The sequence below is a fragment of the Heliangelus exortis genome, chromosome 6 (genome assembly GCF_036169615.1).
Source record: "Heliangelus exortis chromosome 6, bHelExo1.hap1, whole genome shotgun sequence".
Lineage (NCBI taxonomy): Eukaryota > Metazoa > Chordata > Aves > Apodiformes > Trochilidae > Heliangelus > Heliangelus exortis.
In genome coordinates, this window is record NC_092427.1 from 16,679,870 (window position 1) to 16,704,329 (window position 24,460).

The following is a 24,460-nucleotide window of genomic DNA, read 5'->3' on the forward strand; positions in this document are numbered from 1 at the left end:
GGCTCCCATGATTCCTCTGGTCTTGGCTTAGAAGAGTAAAGTTTTTGTGAAGTGTAATACACTTCCTTCAAAAAACTGTGTAAGAAAATGTCTTTCTATGATGAGGGGAGGTGCCCAGCGAGACCTCCCATTTGTGTCATGCCCAACAAGGAAGCAGACTGTCAAAAGCCATTATATAATCTGTATTTTATTTCTGTGAAAGTACTCTATTTTGGCTGGCTCTGCATGAAGAGTGCCAAATGCTTTCCGACTCTCTTGAATTAAATGGGGTAGCTGTCCCACATGCCTCAATCTGCTCCAAATTGGCTTTAAGTTGCTGATGTTTAACTTGGGGATGCAAGGCCAAGATCACAATTGCTGCATTCAAGGAAGTCACTCCTTGAAAGTTCTCTTGGTTGATGTCAGATCTTTAACAGGCCTGGATAACTACACACATATTAACTGAAGCAGGCACTATACTTCAATAAGGGAGGAGAATGTCATTATCAGATCTCATGCTCGAGGGGGTAATGCAATCACCTCTAAGTGTGATGATGAAACTGGCAAAACACAAGAAACATAGACATGGGACAGGTATCTTCCTTGGTGCCAGCAACAGGTGAGGATGACTAGAAACAGCTTATGAGAACTAACAACCCATTTTAGCAAGCATCCTGGTTCTGAGAGCAGCACTGAAGGAATGAGACAACTCCACACTGGGAGAACTGCAGATCAACACTTTTTGACAAATATGGAAGCTTTACTTCAAGGGCTTCAGTTTTATTCCAGCAACTGATCTGACAGAGAACAGACATGCCAGGTGAAGTTGAATTATGGTTTTTCTGTACCATTCAGTCATGAGCCAAATATCAAAATCTGTTCCTTCTACAACCTTTTTCACTGAAAAATCCTGATAGAAGGGAATTTAAATACTAATTTCTGTAGGAAGGGTATGAAACTAGAGAATTCAGTCTTGAAGAAGTAAAGGAGAGACAAACTTATTTCCCTTCTCTCTGTGGGCCTATTCCGCCCCTGACATGGTGTCAAGAGAGGCAACCCATAAACCCCAAACATCTGGGAGTGTCATTAACTGTTTTGTTAACAAAATCACACTCCAGAAAGTCTTAGAATCATAGGATCATCAAATGGTTTGGGTTGGAAGGGACCTTAAAGATCATCCAGTTCAACCTCCCTGTATGGTCAGGGACACCTTCCACTAGATCAGGTTGCTCAAGGCCCCATCCAACCTGGCTTTGAACACTTCCAGGGAAGGGGCAGCCACAACTTCCTTGGGCAACCTGTGCAGTGTCCTGCCACCCTCAAATAAAGAATTTCTTTCTACTGTCTAAACTAAATCTTCCCTCTTCAAGTTTGAAAACATTTCCCCATTGTCCTCTCACTACACACCTGTGTAAAACACCCTACCCCAGATTTCTTGTAGGGCCCTTTCAGGTATTGGAAGGTTGCTATAAGATCACCTCAGAGCCTCCTCTTCTCCAGGCTGACCAACCCCAACTTCTCCAGCCTGTCTTCATAGGGGAGGTGCTCCAGCCCTCTGATCATTTTAGTGGCTCTCCCTCTGGACATGTTCCAGGAGCTCTATGTCTTTCTTCTGATGGGGACTCCAGAACTGGACACAGTACTCCAGGTGGGGTCTCACAACAGCAGAGTAGAGGGGGAGAATCACCTTCCTTGATTGGTTGCCTGTGCTTTTGAGGCAGCCCAGGACTCAGATGGCTTTCTGGGCTGCAAGTGCACATTGACAGCTCATGTTGAGCTTCTGGTCCACGACCACACCCAAGTCTTCTCCTCAGGTTGGTTTGCAATCTTTTCTCCTCCTAAGGAGGAGATCCTTTTAAGGAGATTTTAAAGAGGAGATTCTTCTTTAGGAACACTGTAAAAGAATACCCATGCTTACCCATATTTGGGGGGTAACAAAATACCCCAAAATAGACATTAATCCTTTATTCAGAGGGTGAAGATTTCAGTGAAGAATAGTATTTGACTGATGGCAAAGGGATAGCTTCTCATCTAGGAGATGACCGCAACTTTGCACGTGTAACCTAGTGAACATTTTGGACCTTTTCTAGTGGTACTTGATAATTTCTCTGGGGATTAATACCTGATAAGATCTTCTTCACCTTTATCAGCTGCAGAATAAAAAGGAAACCTGAAAGTTAAAGGATTAAATGACAACATAACTAAGCATAAAGGAACACTGTTTCACTACCAAGGGTTGCCAATGAATACCATCATGTTCAGTTACAACTACATAATGTTTTTCCCTATTTGTTTATGAAATAGAATGTCAGATTTTGATCACAAGACATAAAAAGCCTTCCTTCTTGATCCTGTTCTATCCAGGGAGATAAAAACAATCACTTGCAAAATACCAACACATATGAAGAAGTGCAAAGGCATGGAAAGCATTCTGCTCCTTCCTGGTCTAGGAGAAATACAGCTGTGTTGCAACAGTTAGGACCAGTTAGACCTCCCCTGAGAAGAGAAAGGAATAGGAAGTCTTGCATTCTGGTCTTCTGAGAGGCCAGCAGAGCTGCAAGGAACTTCTTATGCAGAGTGGACAGTAAATCCATCATCCATAGCTGGGCTTGTCAAATTCAATCAGAATTGGCATTTCCACCATCTATTAAAGCCAGGAGCAGAGCTCCTGAAGTGAGCTCATCTTTTCAATAGTGTTGCTTCTCACACTCAGCTTCCACAGTAGCAGCATTTGTCTTATTGCATAACTGACTCAAAGGGTCTGAGGGGAAGACAAATGTGTTACAGATCCTGGCTGTGTCTTTGCCATCTCACTTTCATTTCCCTAATGCCTCCATTGTAATTAGATTTGCAAAATCAGCAAAGGTCTCATTTTGAATGGCAACAGCTGTTGACATCAAGACTACATTGAATAATTTACTGGTTTAATTTTAACTGCTAAACAATAGGAGCCTCTTGTCAGAGATTGCTTTACTGGTGGAATTTTTCTCTTTTTTCCCCTGGCTGCCTCCTTCTTTCTATGTGTGCTGGACACCACCAACTGTCTCATAGAAGAGACATTCATAACTTACAAGGCCCACGGAAAACACCAGTTGTGTATATGGCTACTACTGTTTTGTGGCATAGATTCTTAATTCTAATTCAAACACCTGGACTGTACATTTCCAAATGTAAGAAGTGATTCTGGGCACTCAGGCAGGACTTGAGAAACTGATGCTCAGCCCAGACTCTTGTAGACTCTGGTTTCAGACAAACCCTTTGCATCAGTCTCCATATGAAGAATAGTGCAGTAACACTTTCATTTCACAGCAGTGCTGCTACCAGGTTAGTTCATCAATACCAAGGAGCAGAGGTGAAAATTCTGTCAACAAGTAAATACTGAAAATAGTCATTTCATTGGCCTGCAGTTACATAAGTATCAATGGCAGTATCTGTTACAAGCCAGCGCTAACTAGAATGAAAGATAAAAGCATTGCTGTGAGAAGCTGTTCTCTATAGTTTTTAAAAGGAGTGTAAAATTTTCTTATGATAAGGTGCTGGACATTCATGAGTGGAACTTCAGGGAGTGGGATAAGTGCTTTAACAACCCAAACTGTACATAAATCATCTCATGCTATGAGCAGTATACAGAGTGGCTAAATTCACAGAAATTGTACTTACCCTTGGGTGCAGTTTGGATGACATGGATGGCACTCACGATCCTCATCAGCATATTTGAAAATAAAGCTGTTGGCCCCCTGTAAGCCATCAGGACATTTTTCCACACAATTTGGACCATCCTTAAAATGCAAACACTTCGTGCAGTGGTCAGGTCCCTGGAGAGTATGGAAGAAAGAAATCCAGTGCATTCAAGTTACACTCTGCTGTACTGGAACTGCAGGTCTTACCAGACTGACAGCAGACTCAGTAGTAACCAGAGTAGCTTTTCTTTTGCAATGAGCAGTGAATTAGCTGTATGACACCAGCCTCTGATAGAAGCAGCAGATGTGCAAAATCCTGGTGCTTTTAGCAGTAAACTTATTCTGTAGCATGTAAGATTGAATTCAAGCTTCTAAGATGGTTTCACAATACTATAGATGTGCTGAACACAACGGACTTTGTGCCTACCTTAACTCTGAGAAATTACCTGCAACATTGTTCAATACTGAGCCACATTTGACTCAACCCACTGCAAAGGCCTCTCAGTGGGATGCCCTACCTACACACTCCAGAATTGTTTTCCACACTTCATTCTCCCTGTGGTATCTGATCACAGTACTGAAGAACTACAACATCTTCTTAATACATACATAGATTGGTATAAACTATAAACCAAGGCTCCTGGACAACATAAAATTTTAAAGCTGTGATGATAAGCCAGTGTATGAGCAAACCTGATGTTCATGTTGAGCACTTGTCTAGAAGTTTATGTCGATGAGCCCTGCTACAACTCCAGATTTCCCTCATTGGTTGAGCACCAGAAACATTAGCTTCTTGCTTTATGGTCATGTTGCAGAAAACCCAGCATTGTAACAAAAAACATAATGCCTTTTTTCCATTCAGTATAAGAAAGTAAGTTGCAGGTCAAATTTTCTTGGTTGCATACCTCAAATATATGCCTCAAATACAGCTTCTCATTTGTCCAGGACACTTGTGATTTTTAAACTTGGTAATATACATGAGAGAAAAAAAATCCAACAACTTCTATCTCACTAAAGAGCTATAATCTTTGAAAGAAAACTCCCTGGCCATTATAAAGGTGATAGCTGCAGTTAACATTCATTTAGGATGCATGAAAAATATTATCTAAGTAACTTAAAAGACAAACCTAAGTTTTTTTAAAAAACAAACCAACATATTGCTGAAGCTAAGACACTGAGACAAATTTCCACACTTTGTCATGGAAAAAAAAGTAACCAGAGTTGTATTACAACAGGACAGAACTGAGTATAAAGAACGAAAATAATGATAAAAAAAGGCACTCAAATCACAACTGCAGGCTGTCACTTAAAAAAAATCTGTGTATCTGTACCACTAAGGCATTAAGACAGCTCAGGAAAAAAAAAAGACACTACTTTATAAGCCACTTTAAGGATGCTTATAAACCTAGGGATTTTATTCCCAGCACCAATTTAACACAAGGAGAATTCTTTCCCTCCATGCAGAATATGTATATTTCCCACATTTGTTAGCATAAATTTTCAACAGCAAGTTTGAAGTCTAGAATTAGAAAATATCTGTGCTTTAACACACTTTAACAACCTAGCCTACAACACACAAACTTTGCTCTTACCGGCCCATAGCACGTGATCATGGTTTCTTCCATCTTTTCACACTGGGGATCACACTCCACACAGACAGAGCCATTTGCAAACTCTCGAAATTCCCTAGAAAAACGTTTTGCAGGCAGGTTAGGAAAGAGTAAAAGTGAGACTACAAGGGAGATAAAATGTCTGGCTTTCCACCTGGTGAAAATCATTTCAGCTTCATTATGGTCAGCAAGCTGTGCCAGCTGAGATCAGTTCTGTTAACAACATTATGCTGCTTTGCACCACCTGAAAACCATCAGCAACCTAATTCGTAGGCAGGTGAAGCAGCAGACATCCTGTTTACCAGTACAGAACTCGAGTGTTTTTTTCTCCTCTTTCCTTAAGGAAAAGGACCTTACTAACAGGACTAAGGAGCTCATTTCTTGATTTTTATCTCTAGAGTTATTTGATTCAGGAACCCAGTTGTTAGATCTGAAACATCTCTACCAGATAGGAGAGGATTGATCCCAGTGCTGCTCTTGTTTTAGTTAAGTCTCTGTGCACACTCCCATTTAAAAACCTATTCTCCAAAAGGTTTGAAACTTTTTAATCAACAAACAGAGATCTCAATCTAGAAAATGTCAAAACAAATCACTTCACATATTTAGGAAGGAATGGAGCCTGTGGAAAGTGTAAATTCCATAGCTGATACAGATCAGAATATCCTGGTTTGAGGGCTGGGCATGACACCCTGACAGCCTCCTTGTGACCTCACTGTGACAGGTTTCATGGTGACACCAGACACCAAACCTGCTCAATTACATTCTGGTGTGTATCAGAACAAAACCATAGTCTGAATTTTATTTTTTTTTTTAATGGGAGCGAGAAGGTGGCTTTTAAACATATAAAAAACTTTTTTTTTTTAGCATGCCTTGTCCAGATCAAAGAGTGTAGTATATTTTCACATATATAAAGGAGCCCATTCAATACCCCTTCCATAGCAGTTATATGATTTGGCATCCCAGGCAGTAAAAGAAAGAGAAAGAAACTACACAGCTTTCTTATTTTCAACTAGAAGTTTGAGCTCAAAAAGATAATTAAAATAATTTAAGTTCTTTATCTTGACTTTAAAAGAGGTGTCAGTGATCTTGCTATGCTGTTACATAGAAAGTGAAATCCCACCTGCTTCCAGTCACAGCCTTATTGTGAGTTTCTTCTGATGCAGCTAATAGCAGGTCAGCTCTATTTTTCTGCCAGAAGCCAGATTTAGTTACCTTGGCTGTGCTACATTCTGTCACCCATCCTCCAGAAAAGATAATGCACATAAACGGCAGAAGGTGGGAAGATCTCATGTTGGTTCTGTGATTTATATTTGTGTGTACACATACATAATGTATTATGAGAAAAAAAAAAAAAAAGGGTGTTTCCTACTTTGGGGTAGGCATTATTACATGCCCAAATCTAATTAATCTGAAATAACATAATTTTATGTGTTTCTAAATGGCCTATTTTTTTAGACTTCACCTAAATCAAACCACTCACATCATTAGAAACACAAAAGGTTTAACAGACTTTTGATGCTGCATGAAATTTTTAGTCAGCAGAACACTAGGTAAAGCCTTCTACACAAGTTCAGATTTGGAAACGCTTAAAACTTATCCCACAATATATTTATCTCAAAATCAGTAATATTGACAATGGAAGCAGATTAATGTAAAAGCAAATAAATCACTTGTGAAAGTGCCAAAGTCAGCAACTTTAGGAAAAAGTGCAAGGGAAATATCTCACCCATCATACAGGTTACAGGAGTCTATGCAGGTCCTTCCCCTGATGAAGCGCTTGCAGGAGAGACACTGGTCTGGCCCTGGCCCCCAGCAGCCATCACTTGAGCACAACTCATTACACACCATTCCATCAGCAGCTGCAGAGAGAGAGGATATTATCAGTAATTTACATAGTCCTCTGAAATCCAAAGGAAAACAGTTCTTTCAGCATTCTGCCATACTCAGAATAGTAAACTGAATTTTCAGGTGTTCTAGAAACAGGATAGTGGAAAAGCAGAAAATTATAACCATACCAGTCCAGAAACACACTCTGCACTCACAGTTTGAATAATATACACACTTCTGAGCTGTTCCTTTCAGAAAGGGTAGAACAGAGTGAGAAAAAAGGTTTAAGAGCACTGGAAGGATGTTTAAAATTAGAAACAAGCTTCCATACCAGGAATAAACAGAGAAGTAGCCTTAGGTATGGGTGAGAAAGGGCAGGATAAAGGTCTATAAAATGGTGAATGACAAGAAGATTATAAGTAAGAACGAAACAATTGTTCATTGCTTCTTCCAAGTCCCTCCTGGGCATTCAAAGAGACAGAAACTCCATAGGGTTCAAAACTGAGATTTTTCTTCATAGAAAGTATAGATCAAGCTGCAGAATTCCCTGACACAGGGCACGATAAATGCCAAAACCATAAAGAATTTGAAATACCAGTTGTCCAAAGGGCTATTAAAGTAAAATACAAACAAAACTTCTTAACTGAGGACTCCCTGAAAGAAAACACATACACAGTGGGGAAAAAGTTGAAGAAAAGTCATCATTAACTGCATTTTTAAAATTGTTCTTTGCAAAAGCACATGAAGAGCCAAAGAGCCTTTGCATTAAACCCCAAGAGGAGAGAGGTCACAATCCTTCCAGGTACCCATCCCTAGTATACCCAGGACCCTGCATGGGATAATACTAGAAAGAACACAAAGCAAAGGAGCATTTAGGGGGTTTTGGTTTTGTTTTAAATTTACTTTTTTTAATTCAAAACCCACACGTTAAGTTTTGCTCCTGTGCAAATCATTCTACAAACAAGTGAAGTCTGCCCTAGGCTTTTAGCTAGCTTTTGGAAAAGCCATCTCTAAGGTGGCAAAATACTTGGTCACTATTTGATATTAAATATTTGCTGTTACTTGCTTTAAGCCATCAACAATCACTAGGAGGTGAGAAAAGTAAAAACAAGCTGATAATGACTCAAAATATACAAAGAAATAATAATAAACATACCTGAGAGTGGGTGTAATAATTAACATGGGCTAGAATTTGTTCTTCCCTGGAATCATGTGGAAAAAATTCTTTTTGTAACAATGTATATTTTTTTTTATGAATTCACACCCTGCTAGTTGCCAGGCAAGTAAACAGTATTTCTATCACAGGATGGATTCTGATCCTACAAATATTGTAGGATATTGTACTTCTCTGTTCTGATTAGCCTTGTTTGACACTCAGACAGCACGGGCTTATGTCCAAGCACCTGTAGGAGCAGGGTGTAGAACAGACAAAGTAACTGAAAGACAGAAATAGAAATCCTAGAGACTTGCTCTCAGATCCCAAGCATTCAGTCAGTGGGAGATTCCAAGAAAACTCTCCTAAACCCCAGTCTGTTGGCTCCTCTTGAGAGTCACAGATGTTTCAGAGGATGGTGGAGAGGTGGAGAAACACATCTGGCTCTGAGGAAAAGTTCTGTCTTACTCCAAGTAATCGGGAAGGTTTTTATTATACATCTAACCCATAGCAGAACCCATCTAACTCTAGAGAGGTTCTGACTGACAGGCAGAGTTGAAGCAGCAGGATAACTCTTTTCATCTGCTGCTGACTCTCAGAAGGCCACAAAGCATTCATCAATTCATTCACAGAAATGTGCAGAGAGAGAGGAAAACCACTGTTCCCTGTTGGGATTCAGGAAGTCAACTAAGACACTGATCAGAGTAAGTTGGCCCTTAGCCTGTGTTTATTAAATACAGTCCATTTAATGAACATAGGTTAAAGTCCATTTTTAAACCTAGTCCCTTGGTACTGTAGCCTACATTGTGATTTCTTAAAATGAAATCAATGAAATTTGCTTTCCTCATGAAGATTCCCTTGGTGTTAAATTTCATAAAATATCTCTAAGAGTATTTTTGTTCCTGGAAAATAATGAAGTCTATTAAAACAAACCCTCCACAAGCTAAAAGACAAATAAAGTTTACATTTTCCCTTTGTATGCAAATGTAGTGACAAGACATCCAGTGCAAGAGAGTGATGTGACAGCACATCCAAGTTTCCATTTACCTTGGAAATTCCATGTTTCAGTAGCTGTGGCTACTGCAAAGAGACTCAAACTTAGTGTCCACAGGAAAAGGCAAAGCTATTTGACAAAGGAGCTTATATGGGAATATCTGCCAAACTACTATGCTCAGTTAGGTCCTCAAGCTCTCAAAACGAGTGAAACAAAAGGGACACTATTTGCTGAAGGGAAAAGCACCTTATGAAGTTCTATTCTGAGTGGGTTTCTGTTGTTCCATTGACTTCTAACATATTGTAAGTTATAGGTAACTTGAAGGAAAGAGGAAGATTATGAGTGTGTAAGACACGAGGCCTACATTCTACTCTATCATTCTATCATTCCTTTTTTTCTTTTTAATACTTAACTCTAAGGAATGGGAGACTTATTCTTTCATTAAATATTGCATCATTATTGGTCAGCTATAGCCAATCTGCTGTTAGAAAATATCAAAGAGCTCCAAAAGCAAGATGATTCTCTCACAGCAGGCAGTTTTTCGTACAGCAGAGAGGAAATCTATGCTTTCTGGAAGGTTCAGAGGTTCATGTACCTCACAGCAAGATCCCACCACTAGGATTTTAGAATATAACCCTTCTGATTCTTGCATGGTCATCAAGACCTTGTGCTTCTTCAGACAGATTCTGTTCTGCTAACCCAAGAAATTTCTTACATGAAATCTCAAAGGAATAGTTCTTCCTGTCATAACATACAAAACACACTTGTTTCCAGACTGCTGACACAGAACTAAGCTCTTCCCCATCACCTGATCCTTTTAAACCCCAGACCCATAACAGGTGAAAGCAACCAGCAAACCACCATCCCTGGACAGATGTGATTCTGTTTCCTGGCAACATGTTTATTTCTCAAAAATCACACCATTCTGCATAGCAGGCTTTCTGTGTGGTGGTAAAATAACAGCTTGCAGACAGGAACTAAAAGCCATCTACAAATGCTCTAGCTGGCAAGACTGAAGACACCAGTTATTCTTAGAAAGCCAGGAGCTTTCCCTTCAAGTGTCGAAGGAGCTGATGGTACCAGAAAATTCATGCTTTTCCCTTGCAAGGCTGCTCCTATTCAATGTTCAAATAATATTCACCCTCAGAAGAACTCAAAGCAAAGAAAAAGCCTTGGGATAGAACAATGAAAAACAAGACAACAGAAGCCATTGACATGATTCAGAGCTCACGGATGCTGAGCTAATCCAGAACACAACAAATAGAACTGTGCCACTCTCACAGACAACCATCCATTTCCTCCTGCTTTTCTCACTGCTTGGCTGTAAGGACAAGAGAGCATGAAGCTGATCAACACACGGAACACACTTATGGACTTCCTCACCACACAAGTAGCAGCAGACACTGCATCTCTCCTCCACCTTCTGTATTGCCTTCCTTCAAAATGTTCTACCAAATGTAAGAGTCTGTTCTACAGTTTCACAGCCTACACTAAGAATGAAACACAAAAATTAGCAAGGAATGCTCTCTACAGACCTCCTCCTGTCTCACGTAACAGAATGTTTATGTCACAGGTTAAAGTATGCTGCAGTTTAAAAGTGGACAGTGGTTTCCTGAAAATTATGAACAACCCTTTCCCTCTACACACTCAGGCAACATCAATTAACCCATCTCAATCAACAGCAAGAGGCATTTCTTTAACTTTCACTTTTTTAACTTGTATGTAGACAAGCAGCCAAATCACAACAATAATAATCATTATCATCAAGCCCATACAGAGACCTAAACATGACTTTCCACTTCTTCTACCTCTTACATGGCAGAAGAGATTAGAAAAATAACTGAGCAGCAGAGATAAATGTATAGTTGTGTTCCACCCTGCAGTGGAAGATGCACTCCTACTACAGTGATAAGCACAGCCACAAATTCTCTTTATAGCAGAAGAGTACTTCAAAGGAAAGGGGAAGAAAACGGGGTGGGATTAAAAAACCCCATAAAAACAAACAAAAAAGAACTAAAGAACTAGAAGGATAAGTTAAAAGTAGGGCCAAAAAAAAAAAAACAAAAAAAAAACCAACCAAAAGCAAAGATTTCTGGCTGGTAAAAACACAAAACCCAGTAATACCACTGAAACATAAAGCAATTTAATTAATCTCCTCTCTTGGTAGCAGTCTTACAGATACTTAAAATGTACTCTGTTGCTACTACAATATCACTGCATTAATACAATTTGCTGCCTGATTTCTGCGTAACCAAATTATTTCATCTGCTACATTGCATTCATTTGGTTCTCAGTACTCTGATCTCAGTCCAGGTACTGGCACATTTACTTTCCTGAAAGACAATAGGCCCAATTAAAAGAAATATTCCTTATTAGATAGGTTAAGTGCAGAAAGGAAGAACCCAGTGACCTTTTGGACTAAGTCACGCCCAAAAGTCACCTTTTGGACTAAGACAGGGACATTGGTGAAGCAGAAAAGATGATAACCTCATTCCATAAGCAAAGGGCTGTAGTATTTTAACCTGTAAACCCAGTGCTTTTTATGAACATTACACTCATTCCACACTGATGGCCTTCAAAATTCACATTTTTGAAACTTGAAATTCACATCATGGTAAGGAATCAGCACTCTCTCTTCTCCCTTTCATTCGTTCATACTTTAAAACATGCCATTTGCCCATAAATCTGTTCAGAGGGGCAGACTGGGCCAAATTCTTATATTCTGTAAGTGATCAGTTCTCCATAACTGCCCATGCAGGTCCAAGAGACATCAGACTCCTGGCCTGCTCATGGAACTGCATCCTGTCAGCAGCTGTATCATTTTCTCCCCAGGTGAGCAAGAAGGTTTGCATGGAGCAGTAGCACTTACTGCAGTTCTCTGCCTTTTTATTTCGGTGAATCACTGTCTTTTGACTGGGTGTGCTGAAGAGGCTTGTCCAGTTGACTGTGTGGTAGTAGCACAAATTGCTGTTGTCTGTTATGTAGATGTTGCCAGCACTGATTTGCTTCAAGGACTGAAACTGCAGAGAGGTGATGCCTTGCTGCTTCAGGATGAGTAAGGAAAGGCCACTGTGAATAAGAAAGAAAAAGAAGGGGAAAAAAAAAAAAAAAAAAAAAAAAGAGAGAAGAGAAATTAGCTCCAGAAGGTGTAACTTAATAAAGCTGGTTAGGAATTTCTTTCCAGAATTAGTTCCTAATGTAGATACAATCTTTTTGCCAAAACTAAAATTTGGTCAGCGAACTTTCATTTTGGGGTGACCCCAATTTCTATGAGTCAGCATCCAGTTCTAGAAAATTATGAGCACTCTGAGACTTCTGATACTGCAAGCTGTGATGCTCATTGTGCTAGGCCAGCAAAACACCTCAACTAGTTCCATTTCATACATTAACATGTTTTTTTTGAGAGAAAGTCCTGTTTAGAAAACTAAATAAAATCCAGATTTTTTTTCTTTAAGATGACAGAATTAATACTATGATAGCTTATATGCTGAAGAGAAACTGACAAAGTTGTGCAAAACGTATTAACATGTGTCAGGTATGAAGCTAATGTCATTTATATAAATACAGGGAGAAATTATTTTCAAAGAATTTTTCCAGCCCACTTTCCGCATTTGATTTTTCTTTTGTTGTAAGATATGGTATTTGTCTTTCCTCATCAAAGGAACAGTAAATGATTGTGTAACATGGAAAGGACTGCACATATTTGATGACTGAAGATTAGGGAAGACAACATCTAGTTTCTAGGTATTCTTAGAGTTATTGTATTTTAATGATAATAATTGTTTTCCATCTGTTTCAAATAAAAATTGCTGCTTCCAGACAGAAAGCTGGGCTGTAATTCAATCTCAAGGTTTCACTGCTATTCATAATCCACTCAGGCTGCTGTTTAAGATGCCAGCAGAATCCCAATACAGATTTCCTATTTTTACCCAATGGAGAACCAGGCATTGCTGTGAATATCATTCAGGTACCTTCATGAGCTGCTCCCATTATTTGTGACCCTATTTTATGCTCGTCAAACTATAAAATCCACATGAGTTTTCATACACAAGTATTTCTAGTAAAAATGGCACTGTGGAGCTCATATACACCCCAACCCACCTGCAAGGCACCTCAGGGAGTTCAGTGTTCTTCCATGTATTTATCTTTTACCATTTCTGAAGACTACATGGTTCTTAGGGAACATGAACCTTCATTCCCAATTGCAACCATATAAACTTCCTGATAATGGGGTTATGTTCTAGTATTAATGTCTTTTAAGTAAAACATAAAAGTTATGTTTCATATTCACAAGTTATTTTAAACCATAAAATGCACTTTATGGACAATTAGTTAATAGCTTAAGCACTGAACCATAATGGTGGGGTTTTTTTGGCTTTGGTGTGCTTTGTGTTTCTAAAATAATTAGGTTCAAAAGGAATTACCTATTATAAAAAACAAAATTAGCAAAGATACTGCTAATTAATACCTTGGGAACAGACAAAACCATATCAGCTTATGAAGCCCCTCCCACAGTATGTTGCATTCTGTGCTACTGAACAAAGAGTCATTGAATACCAATACAAAATTATTCCATCAGCAGAGGAAGTGCCTTACCTATAGAGAGCTCTTCCACCAATAGTAACCAAATTAGAAAACACCCTGAAATCTGTCATATTCTCAGGCCACGATTGGATATTCAAATACCCTGAAGGAGAAAAAGGCAAGCCCATGAATGTCAATGATTTCAGACAGAAAGACTGCTTTATCTCATACATGAGTTAGGACAGGCTAAGACTATTAATGAAAGACAGTGGTGGTTTGAGAAAAATAAATAAATAGGTAATGAATGCTGCAAACTACTGTCTTTGAATTCATCAGGCTGCTCACCACTGTCTCCTCCAAGAAGGCAAAGGAAGACTCTAACAGTCACAGCAGCATTACATCTGCTTTGATCAGCCACACTGAGGGTGAACCTAAACACGGGCTGGAATCTTGCAAGGCCTCTCAGCCTGTTCTAAACAGCAGCAGAAAAAAAATGAGTATTTGGCTGAATTAAGAAAATCCAGATTTTAAATATGCTAGAGACTTAGGACAGAAATTCAGAGATCCGTTATGATGCATTAAAAGATTACAAGAATTCCCTAAAACAACTTGCATTTGTATGCCTATGAGAACTGTGCATCTGCCTAGAGCACTCTTTGCACGAGGAAGTGGAACTGCTTATTTTGTGCCACGCAGTCCTCTACAGAATGAGTGCAGCTCCCTATGATTTGTAATTCAGTACTGCACTGAAATGCATCTTTTAGCATAGGGGTAATTCCACTTCCACTGTAGAACCATGACAGCCAATTACACAGTGTGCTTAAGAATGGCAAATTACAGACATCCAGATGCCAGATTATCTTTGACATTAATTAGGGAGAGATTTAGACCTTACTTTCATTTTTAATCCCACTGGCTTGTTGGAAATACACAACTTTTGAGAGGTGAAGCATGTGGAAGGGAACTCATCTCAAAAGAGTAACACCTGCTGATTTCCACCCAGCTACAATCATGCTGCAGAGACCAGAGATTTTTACATTTTTTCCCTATCAATACATGATCCACAACCAATCAAGAACTCAAGGTGTAGTATCTTCCTCCCTGTCTCCTGAATGGTGAAAGAACAAGGAACAAGATGCAAGAAAGCAATGTACAGAGTTCTAGCTCTATGACTCCACTGAAAAGTCACAGAAGATGAGAGGTATCACCACCCCACTGATGATACATTTGCTTTAGATTACAGAAGCTGATTTGCAGCAGCATTTTCTGTTAGACCAAGAGAAGTAGCTGCCAAATCAGATTGGCTTGTGGGTTTTTTTGTTGTTGTTTTGGGGGTTTTTTGGGTTTTTTTGGTTAAAATGCTTTAAAGTGAAGACGATGATTCCTACATTCCAGCACCATATTTCTTCACTGGGTACACCCCCTTGCAATACTTGTCCCACTTTCCTAGCATGGGATAAAGACACCTCACCCATCTAACAGTAAGGTCTTGGTCTTCTGATGTGTGTGTACCTCACACATAATGGGCATTCTGTAGTCACAAGCAGAGGGAAACATAATTGTGAATATCAACGGATACAGAGGTTTTTGTGTAGGAAACTTTTATCAAATCTACAGCTGCTTTCAAAGGAAGAAGCACCCTGTGTTCTTCAGAAAACAAAACAAACAACAACCATAAACACAAAATTAGTAGTTCAGATATATGAAATTAAAAGGATCTTACCTGTTATCTCTCTCACTGTTTGGAAAATATTTAATTTCTCTGGATTGATAGCAGCAATTGTGTGATATGGGTCCCTGAAATATTAAAAGCAAAAAATGTTATGCTCCGACTAAAAAAGATTGCATCCTCAAAACTATACCATACAAGCAGTATTCAGGGGGTCAGCACTTTGCTTTTAGGTAGCATATGCTGCAGATTTCTTCAGACCATCCCTTCAGATTGTTGCTCCTGAAAACCTGTGTCTAACTTCTCCCAAGTCATATTGAAGGAAAAGAATGGTGCTTACCATCTTTAAGGTTTAAATCACTGGTGTTTCAGCAAATATTTATGCTCATAGAAAATGAAGGGATCCTAAATAAAAACGGATGACCTCCCCAAAGGAAAGATGAATTTTCAACATTTTTTCCAGGAATACTTGCTCAAAGGGTACACGTGCAATATTGTACCACCAGGCCCAACAAAGCCACTGCTGAACTGAGTAACAAGCTATAACCAAAACCAAAGAACACCAGCAGTTCCTGACACGTGGCATCAAAAGGCTACACTGGTTAGGTGGTGCTGAACACGGGACATCAAAAAGCATAGATCCTTGCCAAGCACATTTGTCACCCGAGGAATGGAATACCCCCAAACATTAAAATTTCCATTTCATCTACAGTGTAAAAAAATGAATTTAGCCTTGATTTTGAGAGTTCAATCTTAGTTATTTTTTAACCCTCCTAATTTTAAAGGAATAAGCACTTTCCAACTCTTTAAGGAGCAAACTAGAAACTTTATTTAGCAAAAAAAACTTTATTAATTTAGGAAAATATTCTTCTATAACACATTGTTACAGTAAGTTTGTGGGTTTTCTGAGGGTGGGAAAAGTGGGCAGAAAATTTAGAGCATGGATTTCTACCTCTCCTCCTTCTGCTTTCCACAAGACATTGTTCTTGGAATCAGAACATGCAGGTAACCAACCAGGCTGTCTTTGGGGACAGGCCCCACAAGTCTGTGTGGCAACAGACTGACAGGGTCACTTCTAACCATCCTGGAGGTGACTCAGGGTTAGGAGCAAGAAAATGAATTCTCGAACCTTAAGATAAAGCCCAGTGGGCCACAGAAGCATCACAGACACTTAATTTTAAAAAGCTGGGGCTCTCAGAAAACTAGATAACAAGTTTTGACTACCTAACAGGAACACAGCATCTTGCATTTACAATGCATTACTATAAAAAGGGAAACCTTTGCCTGCTGTAAACATGAGGTTTCTGAATTTTACCTCAAAACTCTAACATAGTCTCTAAAGATACAAACAGTTAACTCCTTAAGCAGCCAGATGTCTGATATGTTTTATCAACATAAAACTGCAGACTAATGCAGTAATTTTCTAACATCCTCATTGCATTTTCATCTCATCATCAAATTGGAGGTGGACAACTAAACTGAAGGTAAAAAGCTGGTGAGCACCAAGGGCTTGTTGCTTCTGCTGCAAGTACTGGCAAGAATGAGGCTGCAAGCTGAGGCTGTCCACACTTAAGTTACAACTCTCCTTGGTATATCTTACCCCTTCCCAGACAGCAACACAAGTAGAAGGCAGCTTGGCATTTAGCACCCCACCCAGAAGGAAACAGTAGGGAGAAGGCTACATCCAACCTTGACAGGTCCTACTCATTTTTCAGCCAATGTGTTTTCTGTCTCAGGCAGCAGATAGGGATCCTAATGAAGGTCACTTTGTTCATACAGTTCAGCAGAGCATTATCTTAAAACAATGAGTACCACTGACTCACCAAAATTTAAGTCTACCTTCATCCTACTCAAGTTATGGACACCGATTAAGGCCCATTCGTAATTGTAAATTTATATATAAATTACTATAAATGATTGTACAGAAAACCATATAGAGAGTTTTTACATCAATCATTACAAATTCACAAAGACTTGTAGTTCAAGTACTCAGGAAAGGGAGAGGCAGGCTACAGAATCAAAAGATCAACATCTGACAGGACCAATGTTAACAGCACAGTTCCCAATGAAAGCAAACAGAAAAATCCACTCAGCATCTTTCACTGAAATTATTCTCTGCCACTACAAAAATTATTCCAGTTCCCAACAGAGAGCTTGACTTTAAGTCCCTACAATCTGAAAACCTGAAAATCTGTATTTTTAAAAGCTGCAGTTCACTCTGACAAAATAAATTTGTAACAGAACTTAACTAAAAATTGGAGTAGAACTATGTGTTATTGCTGTTGCTTCATACTGTCACTTCATATATTAAACTACTTGTGTAGTGTAATTTTCAAAAATTTTATTTCTGTATTCTTGATTTCCAAAATGAAACAGAACTTTTTTAAAAAAGCTGTTCAACATCACGTGCCTTAGGTTTACGTTCATCTATTCAAACAGAGCAACCTTCTGCTTTGTAGTCCATAATTTCGATATGGATTGGTTTTCTTCAAGGTTGGTTTTTGTCTCTTTAGACAGATTTTTATAATGAGACTCATAACTTCAGGGCTAATATAATAAGTTTTGCAACAAAAGGAATTCTAATACTCAAAATTACATTTTCTGCAATGTACTGCAATAATCCACACAAAATTGCTTATGTCCTCTAGCTACTTGGTTAGTGTTTATCAGAGTACTTCCTGTCCTGTGAGATTTAACAGATTTATATCCAGCCTTCTGGTAGGTTCAAAGTGTGACAGCCTGAGCACTTGCCTCCTGTGTGACCTTTTCCAGGATTCCAAGTTTGAAGCAGCATTTCCTTAAATTACTTGAACCAAAGTGCTTCTTCCTCCCTATTCTACATTAACCTTTCACACTGTAGTCCCTGCTGGGGAGAGGAGGAGACCAGCTCCACAGTCAAAGCTCACACTAGATGGTCTCTTGAGAACCATCAAGGTGTAGAGCCCCACTGAAGTGGATTTTCAAACTTTCTCATGGCTGGAGTCAAGTTGTAGGTGAAAAATTACAACCAATCACTATATCAAATCAAGGAAAAAAAATATTCCTTTCCACCTCACCTAGTAGGGAGATTTGATCAAGGAAGTCTGGTGTCACCCACTTTATCATAATCTAAACATATCTGAATATACAGGAAAATTGAAGAAGAATCTGCTGGCACGTCTCATGCCAGAATTCCATTTCAGATCAAGCTGGAGACGTTCAGTTAATCACATTTTCACTATGCCATAAAGCTGCAAACATGGAATTGGTTTAAGAACTGGATGTAAGATCAAATCTTGACAATCAGACGAAAGCAATGCTGAAAGCTCTGAAGAACCTAAAAAGCAAGTTAAAATTTGAAGCCTATGCACTAGTAGAAGCAATTGAGAACTTTACGTTATTAATATACCCCCAAATATCTGTGCACCTATCACAACGAAGGGACAAAGGGCTTAATCTTATTTGTGCATTTTGAGGATTTAGCTCGTTTTCACAGGTCTAGAAATACCTCAAAGTGTCACATGTAATTCACCATGTCTGACTAAAACACGAAAGGCTTGAATTAGAAAGAAGATTGAATTGTATTTGTGTTCTCTCAATGACAGAGAGAATATAATGCAAGGAGCTGGCTAGCTGAATTATACTTCACCTGACCATCAGAATCTGTCTCCTACCCTTCCAGCATTTGCACCATGCATTTACCTTTGCTTCAATGCCAAATACACAGGGCACCGAACTATGTTGGCACATATTCCTTTAGGAGACACTGGTGACACTTTTTGACACTGGTTCTGTACCTCCATATCTCCAACCATTACCAAAACTTAATCAACAGAAAGTCACACTTAAAACAAAATACTGGATTTAAGTACCAGTGAGTTCTGTGTATCTCTGCAATTGAAACCTGAATATGTACTTCAAAACCAACTGACAAGAAGGCAGCTTTTTTGAAGATCTATGCAGTGACAGCCACACAGGATATGACAGCTCATGACAGTCATACAAAATTTAAAAGAAACTAAGAGAAGATAACTTTCTTTTCTCTCTTCTGTTCTCCAATCAGCCATCATTTGTAAGTCCAAGGATCTCATAAAGTTTCTCATAGTTGTTTCTCATAAAGATCTCATAGTTGTTTTTTCTCTTGCAAGTGCAAAAAGTCTACTTCATCCTTTCTTTTCTTAGAGACTGAATTGTAAGAATCAAGCTAAAAGTTTTTTTCATAATGCAAGGCAGAAAATGAATTCATTCTGGATCTGCTATCCCCTAAAAGAAGCCTGTGACTATCATTAAGAGATGGACACAATTTTTCTCAGTCAGTACCATGACATAATGACTTAATATTGTCACTTACCCATGAATCCCAGTAACAAGGAAGATAAGGTTGCCATTGATCTTGGTACAGTTTATGAACTTGTCAATGTTGCTGGAATCCACTGTCTGAGCTGACACTAAACTCCCTGTTCCAATGCCATCACATGCTGCCAAAAGAAGGAGTTTGTGTTAAGAACTAGGGAAAACAATTACTGAATCAGAACATGTTGGACTTCTAGACTCAGTCATGATTTCTTTCAGAGATAAACCAGAAGAGAGGTGTTAAAACTGCACTGTTTACCCACATTCCCAAAGAAGCATAGGCCAATTTAAAACAAACAATAAGCTACAGTACCTGCTGCAGGACATCCTAACACACAGGTTTGGGTATTTCACACCGAATCTCTTTAGTGGACTTCAAATACCAACCACACAAAATCCCACTCAAGCCAGAGGTAAACAGATAGTTGATAACCTAGACAAGCCTGGTGGCCACACCATTTATTTGTGCACTTCTTAGTGCAGAGTCTGAGGGATCCTAACGCTGATAGCTTTGTTCTGGTGAATTTGTGAACTTAACCATTCACATGCCATAAAGTCCTTTAGAAAGGACATACAAATAATTCCTTATTAAGCACCCTAACATTTAAGTAAGTTACTGGAGCCTGGAGTAACTGGAGAAACTTTAGTACCCAGTGGTAATGTAGATACACTGGAAATAGATTTAAAAATTGCCTCTTGATTCAGCATTCCGTTGGCTCCCCAGCTTGGTTTACTGAGTTAAAATATATTAAATTTATTTCCATCAGTAGTTCTCTGGCTCCCTAGTGTAGTTTACTCTGTTTAAAATGTATCACACTGATTTCCATCAGCAGAACCCGGGCTCCGCCAGCATAGATTACACTGTTTAAAAAGGTACCAAACTTATTTCCACCAGCAAAATCTCATCAACAGACCACCCCCTCCTTTGTCAGGACTAAAAAGATAAAATGCTAATGATACTGATAAACTGCCAGACAGCTAATGCAAATTGATAGAAAACACAAGAATTCCAGGAAACCTAAATAGAAAGGGAAGACCTGCAGCTACCAAATTTGTAACCTCTGGCAAGAATTGATGAAAAGAAGGAACTTTTTACTATATAAATAGTCAGAGGAAAAAGTGAAATCGGAGGCAAGAGGAGCATCACCAAGGAGCAGCAGAGCAATGACCTCAAAGAGACAGAGATCCCTGCAAGAGACTAGAGGTGACCCTTTCTTCGGAGGGTTAAAAAGCCTAATTGCTCTCTTTCTTTCTTAATAGCCTTTTTCCTGGGGTGATTAGTTTGTTTTAAAACCCTGTTCTGCCTGTTTCTCTCTCACTATTAACTCCTTTCCAAGACTTCTTTCAAAGGTGAAGTCATTTTTTCGTTCAAACCATAAACCTGGTGACTTTGCAATTTGTAGTTCGTGCATGTGCAGTATCTAATATTTCCTTGCAAACAAAATATTAAATAATAATAGCTATGGACCGTGATACCAGCGAAAAAACTTTTCTGTGTAGCCTTTCTATGTAATTTAGTTACATTTTCTGGGACACATGATGCATCCAGGAACAAATCCTTCATGACTTCCATCATGTCACATATCCCATTTCCTCAACTAGGCTCCTCCAAAGGCAGCTTCCAGCAGTACACCTCAACCTTTTACACACATAGGAACTTTCCTCCTCCCAGAGCACAGCTAAGAATTTGACAGGGATAATAAACATGCATTTTCATGTATAAACACACAACACAAAAGCTGTTCCCTGCAATTAGGCTGGACATTGCTTTTATTTAGAATTCAGCATGTCACCCTTACTTAGAATTCAGCACATCAGCACCCTGCCTTGGATGAGATCTCTGTGTTTGACTGTTTCAGCCATTTGGAGGGATTGTTGATTTACAGAGTTTTTCAGTAACTTCACTGTGAATTTTCTTCCAGACATGGCTTCCACTAGGACTAAAAAGTGGCAGAGGTGCATAGTGGTGTTTTGCTCCTGAGACCTTCAAGCAGGAAGCAGAAAGTCTGCCTTGTTGAGCTTGGGACAGTGATATAACCTATCATATCAGTCTTTTCAGCAGCACCAGCAATGAAAAACTTCTCACCTATGTTTTGGACAATTAGAAAGGAGGTAAAAGACACTGAGAAAACAGAGACAAAGTTTAAAACTAAAAACAACAGAGGAAATAAATGGAAACCTAGCATTGTATTGACAAGCATGAGATTGAAGTCAGGGCTTTGCACTGTCCCCTTTGAAATGACAAAAGGACAGCTCTAGAATGCCTCCAGGAAATACTTGTCATTAACATCACACAGTAAAGAATTCTTTCAGATTTCTCTAAACTCAGCAGAGAAAACCCCTTCATTTTTATTTAATCAAAAGTAAAACTAATTGCTTTGGAAATATATTACCATTAAAACTGAATTGAGTTTTCTTTTTATTATATATACTTCACCCACAGCCTACATAGTTCAAAGTTCTGTGGATATCCAAAGACTATTCATGTTCTACAACATAATCATAAAGGGTATTCCATGCCAAAATATCACCCTGTTATGCTCTAATACAGCACAGACCACAATAAAAAAAAGTTAGACTGATCTGCTGCCTACCTTTAGGGCAAATGTCTGTGCAGGGCTTGCACATCTTGATACCATTTTCTTCAACCTCCATCTTGGAGCTCGGACATGCACGGACACAAGAGCTGGAATCCACCACAAAGTTGTCTGAGAGAATGAGAAGATTACAGCAGAAAATGAACCACTGGAGTAAACAATAATGGGACAGATATTTTTGGACACTGTTGTCAATCCGTATCATTATATACCACAACAGTTCCACATTGGCATTTAGTGTTCAGTGTTTTAGGAGTGTACAAGAAAACAAATTAAGCATGTTTTCAGAGACTTATGAAAATCCATTAATTGTCAGGCCTGACCCCCTTTCTCCCCTAATTTGGTTCTATCATTATTTGTGGTAATAAAATTAAAGTAATAGGAGGGAAATAAAGCTTTGCTCTGTCTCTTTCATACATACACAAGTATACACATCTGGGATAAAACACTGCACAAGAGATTGACAAGTATTTCAATTTTGCCTTGTAAAACAACTGCCAAAAGGGATATAGACTAATCCTACCTAGCTGAAAGCTTAACAATGTCAAGAAAGGGGAAAAAAAAGGAAAAAAAGTTCAATTAAATATTTGGACAAAGAATCCTATCCCTTAAGTAATTCAAGGTATACCAGTTATGTAAAAAAAATTTAAATTATCTTGCTTCAAAAAAACCACCATGCTGGTAAAGACAGAACTGAACTGTGACAGTCAGAGCCTTAGCACAGTATGACTTCTAACTTCTCCACAGAGATTCAAAATTTGTATTTTTATTTGGGCTGAATTATGGTTCCATTCATAATTATTCATCTTTTTTATATGTAATTGATGTATAAAGTAACATACAATGAGCTGCAAACTTCAGTGGAAATGAAAGAGAGAACAAGAATACTGTCTTTTCTATTTTTCTTTCTAATTAAAAAATTGTATCAAGGACTATGTAAGTGATAATACTTTCTATTATATTCTAAATATTTCTATTGCTTATCATCATCTGTCTGGCATCTCAGAAGCATGTGTTCTTTATATGCATTGGATTAATCTTTTTTTAACTCCCCACTCCCCTCTAATTTTACTTTGGAGTTTTAGGACTTTATTGTTGTCACTATTACATGGTTTTTCCTCAGGGGGACACACCTGCTCAGAAAACACATGTCAAACAATCATTATTCTAAGGCAAAAAAAGAGCACCAAACTATGAAAGCATTTTTTGCCATGTGGACCGTTATTTCCTGAAAAAGAAATTTTTCAATCCCATGAATACAGCCTTTTGGCACTATTTTTAATTGTTGATTTTGAAATTCACATATGCTGATCCAAAGCATGAATGTAACAAGCAGTGGTCATAGAAACAGGAATGCAGTGAATCCCTTTTCTTGAAGAAAATCACTTCAGCATAAGATACTAGGAAAGTGTCAGCAACTCCAAATGACTGTAGTTAACAGATGACTGAGTTACTACAGGCTGCAACCACAGGTGGAGGGATTTGAGATAGATCATGCTCTTATTGCTTTGTAAGGTTCCTGAAATGCAACTCAAACTTTCCATCACTGCAGGAAAAGGCAGCTAACACAGCACTTACGTGGGCACTTTTTGACACAAAAAGCCCCATAGGTGTACTTGGCATTGTGATTATGCTCCAGCTGGAAGGTGGTAGGGTTGTATACAAAAGTCTGGGGGCACTGTGTGACACATGCTCCGCTATCATTGAAATTCATACAGGCCTGCAAAGCAAGGGAGAAAAAAAAAATTAAGTTAAATTAAACCATACAGCTGCTTTAGGGTTTTTTGTTGTGGTGGGGTTTTTTTGTTCTGGTTTGGTTTGGTTTGTTTGTGGGTTTTGTTTTTTTGTTTTTGTTCGTTTGGGTATTTTAGTTTAAAATACAGTTGTGATTGTTCAGATGTGTTTCAACAGTGAGGAAAGGGATATACAGTTCTCTAACCTTCTTTTGGTTTACTTAGATTTCTTGCTAGGATCTTGGCAAACAGATGACTTAAAAAAGGAGACTTACCGAGCCCCCTTAATTTGACACACAGTTGGCTGCTACAGCACTTCCTACAAAAATATAACACTGTAATTTGTTTCATAACTATTGTTA

At 38.7% G+C, this 24,460-nt stretch overlaps 1 protein-coding gene across 9 annotated transcripts in view; it reads right to left on the reverse strand.

The window, feature by feature from the left end:
• ERBB4 (erb-b2 receptor tyrosine kinase 4) overlaps positions 1 to 24,460 on the reverse strand; it is a 617,214-nt gene that overhangs the window by 150,426 nt on the left and 442,328 nt on the right. For all 9 annotated transcript variants that reach the window (XM_071746874.1, XM_071746873.1, XM_071746881.1 and 6 more), the window contains exons 7-15: positions 23,944 to 24,085; positions 22,363 to 22,476; positions 19,767 to 19,893; positions 15,491 to 15,564; positions 13,840 to 13,930; positions 12,113 to 12,312; positions 6,996 to 7,128; positions 5,252 to 5,345; positions 3,640 to 3,794 (exon numbers count right to left, since the gene is read on the reverse strand). In XM_071746874.1, the coding sequence (XP_071602975.1) occupies positions 3,640 to 3,794; positions 5,252 to 5,345; positions 6,996 to 7,128; positions 12,113 to 12,312; positions 13,840 to 13,930; positions 15,491 to 15,564; positions 19,767 to 19,893; positions 22,363 to 22,476; positions 23,944 to 24,085 (1,130 nt within the window). The remainder of the gene's footprint in view (positions 1 to 3,639; positions 3,795 to 5,251; positions 5,346 to 6,995; positions 7,129 to 12,112; positions 12,313 to 13,839; positions 13,931 to 15,490; positions 15,565 to 19,766; positions 19,894 to 22,362; positions 22,477 to 23,943; positions 24,086 to 24,460) is intronic.